The following is a 3,488-nucleotide window of genomic DNA, read 5'->3' on the forward strand; positions in this document are numbered from 1 at the left end:
AATCTACAAAAGATAAAAAAATAAAAACATGAACATTAAAAATAGTGGGTTGCCTCCCACTCAACGCTTGTGGCTATGTTGGTTACTCAGACTTCACCAACAAGCCCATAGGTTGCCTCCCATCCAGCACTTGATTTAATATCGCTTCATAACATGGGTATCTTTATTAATCAAAATTCATCAAGATACCTATAGGAATATCCTCCAAGGTCATCAATTCAATCATCATCGACACTGCCCTCATATTGAAATTCCTCGGCTTTGACACCCCTCGAAACTCTTCGTTTCGAAGCTCGGCCTCGCACAGAGCTTCCACCTCAAAAACCCAGGAGGGAAGTGATGAAAATGATAATAACAATGACAAGGGAAAAGTAAGAGGAGTCGACTTCTCTGGCCCTATCCCAAAAGTCTATTATCAGCAATCCACAAGGGTCCATGAGTCCCTAGACCCTGATAATCATTACGACCCAGGCAGTCCTACAGCCTCAGATATGGAACCCCCCCTTCCATATCCCGCCAGAAAATTAGGACTGACCCCAGCCTGCTCGTCATAAAATCTAATGACGAGTACACACCTGACCTTAAAGCTCTCGAAGCCCGATGGTACCTTCCCAAAGACGCTCTAAAAAGGAAATGGTACACCAGTACCTATTCTAAAGAGCAGCAAAAGGAGTTTGGTCGGCTATGGATAGCTGATATGAAAAGACTCCGATGTGACATTGAATTCTTCCGATGGTTCGAATTCACCGGCCGAATGGAAGATCAAAATGAATCCCTCAACGTTATCATTAACAAATGGTATACCCAGAGTAACAAGATAATTGAATCCGTTACTCCTCCTCTTGAAGGGATAAAAATTCCTCATTCAAATGAAGTCCTCAATGCTTCACCCTTCAAGAAAAAGCATGATAGGCCTCTATCCGCCCCTATCAATAGAGACCTCGACAGGATAGTTGAACAAAACAACTATACTAACCAGGTCCTTCACACTATCTCCCGGCAAATAGGAGATACAAAAAATTCTATACTTCCTTTTAGTTCCCCCGCTCCTGAGAAAGGAACTTCGATCCCTAATCCTATAACCAATCCCATCTTCAAGATTCCTGAATTCCAAAAGGAGAAATTCCCTAATCTCAGTGATGATTTCAAGGTTTCAGGGAAAATCTTGGAACACATCAATGACAAACTTTCCAAGTTTAAAATCTCTGAGAAAGCTGAGTCCAGCAACCAGAAAGCTGAGTCTAGTAACCAGAAAAACTCTCTTTCTAAACTTACCAGTGATCGTTTTTCTACTAAGAAAAACTATTATAAAAAACCTTCTCCTCCGGACGTTTAGTTTGAAGAAAACCCCTACCTATCGACCTTCAACCATGATGGTAGAGGAATAACCGAATGGAATGTTGATGGTTTGGCTGAACACCAAATCTACAACAAACTCCATGAAATGGGCGTTTCTATTACCACTTACAAGATAAGAGGAGCCACGAATAAAGAGGCTGCTACTATGATCGTATCAGGTTTCACTGGTATGATAAAACATTGGTGAGATAACTACTTCACCGATGATGTCAAAAACTTAATCTATGGAGCCACAGCCGTAGAAACTGTTGTTAAGACTGAAAATGGACAAGAAATTCTTGAGCAAGTTGCAAAAGAAGACGCTTGTGCCACTCTCCTATACCATATAGCAAGACACTTCATAGGAGAACCAAAATTATTCCAAGATAGGAGCCTAGAGATCCTCAATAATCTCACCTGCAAAGACTTAGCAAACTTTCGATGGTACAAAGATACCTTCCTGGTAAAGGTCATGATCCGACCTGACTGTAACAACGACTTCTGGAAGGAATGATTCATTAGTGGTCTCCCTCCTCTCTTCACCGAAAAAGTTAGAACCAAAATTAAAGATAGATTTGAAGGAAAGATTCCTTATGACATCCTAACCTATGGTGACTTAATCAGCTTCATCACTACTGTAGGGATAGATCTCTGCACTGACCTCAAGCTTAAGAAACAGCTTAAGAAGGATAGTACTTCTAAATATGGACTAGGAACCTTCTGCCAAGACTACGGATTTACCAGTCCTAGCAAAAGGTATAGGAAGAAATCCTCCAAACCTCGCAAGAAGGCTACCTCTAGTAAGAAACCCTTCATAAGAGAATCTTACAAGCCTAGTAGGAAGGTCAAACGCAAGACCGCTAAGGCTAAGGATACCTGTTGGACTTGTGGCAAGACAGGCCACAGGGCAAAAGATTGCAAGTCTAACAAGAAAAAGAAAATAAACCAATTAGATCTGTCTGAAGAGGCTAGGGCTAGTTTATTTTCTATAATGGAGGATTCGCCTGAGTCTTCTGGGTCTTCAGAATCCTATAATTCGTCCAGCGATGACTACAGTGATGAAGAATTCATCAATGCCGCTTACGAGATAGATCAATCCCAATCCGACCAAGAATGTGCCTGTGATGGTGCTTTCTGCACTTGCACCAGAAAGACCATTAATGTCATTTCCGGAAATCCTAAAGAAATCCTATTTGACATTATAGAACATATCCAGGATGATGAGGCTAGAAACAAGTATCTTCTAGAACTCAATGCCACTCTATTTGAATCCCATATTACCTTAAAAGGTGTCAACCAATCTGGAGACAAAATAATAGGTACCAAAATCAACCTCTCCTTTAGGCATTTGAAAGCCTAGAGAAACTCATTATCAAATACAAACTTTACTTCCTTCTCTAAAAGTTTGCATAATGAGGCTGCAATTTTAGAGAATTCCTTAATGAATCTTTATAGAAGCCAAAATAACCCAAAAAGATCCATATACCTTTAACTGATACTGGCGGAAGAAATTTTTCAATCACTTCTATCCTTGCTTTGTCCACTTCAATGCCATGTTTGGAGATCTTGTGCCCTAGCCCTATACATTTGACCATAAAGTGACATTTTTCCTAATTTAAAACTAAACTGCATTATTCACATCCCTGCAGTGCACTGTCTAGATGGCCTAGGAAATCGTCAAAAGAACCTCCAACCACTAAAAAGTCATCCATGAATACCTCAATCGTATCTTTCCCCATGTCAGAGAATATGGACATCATACATCTTTGAAAAATGACAGGTGCATTGCAAAGTCCAAATGGCATATTTTTGAATGCAAAGGTCCCATAGGGGTAATTAGACATAGTATTTTATTGGTCCTTGGAAGCAATCATGATTTGATTATATCTTGAGTACCTGTCAAGAAAATAGTACCAACCCCTTCCGGTAAGTCTGTCCAGCATCTGGTCCATGAGTGGCATCAGAAAGTGGTCTTTTTGAGTCCATTTGCTCAGATTTTTATAATCCATACATACTCTCTATCCAGTTAGTGACCTCATTAGTAATAATTTATTTTTTTTATTCAGAACCACTTTGATTCCCTTTTTTTAGTACACATTAACCGAGCCAACCCACCTACTATCTGTAATAGGAAAAATTACCCCAGCGTC

The 3,488-nt window shown here is 40.0% G+C and overlaps 1 protein-coding gene across 1 annotated transcript; it reads left to right on the top strand.

Moving 5' to 3' along the window:
- Positions 1–1,444: 1,444 nt before the first annotated feature.
- On the top strand, positions 1,445–2,465 carry LOC124893768 (the record flags this gene model as incomplete). The annotated part of the gene is made up of 2 exons (XM_047404622.1): positions 1,445–1,526; positions 1,980–2,465. Coding segments are annotated over exons 1-2 (568 nt in total), but the record flags the coding sequence as incomplete, so codon positions are not given.
- Positions 2,466–3,488: the final 1,023 nt, after the last annotated feature.

Source organism: Capsicum annuum, unplaced genomic scaffold, assembly GCF_002878395.1.
Source record: "Capsicum annuum cultivar UCD-10X-F1 unplaced genomic scaffold, UCD10Xv1.1 ctg64679, whole genome shotgun sequence".
Lineage (NCBI taxonomy): Eukaryota > Viridiplantae > Streptophyta > Magnoliopsida > Solanales > Solanaceae > Capsicum > Capsicum annuum.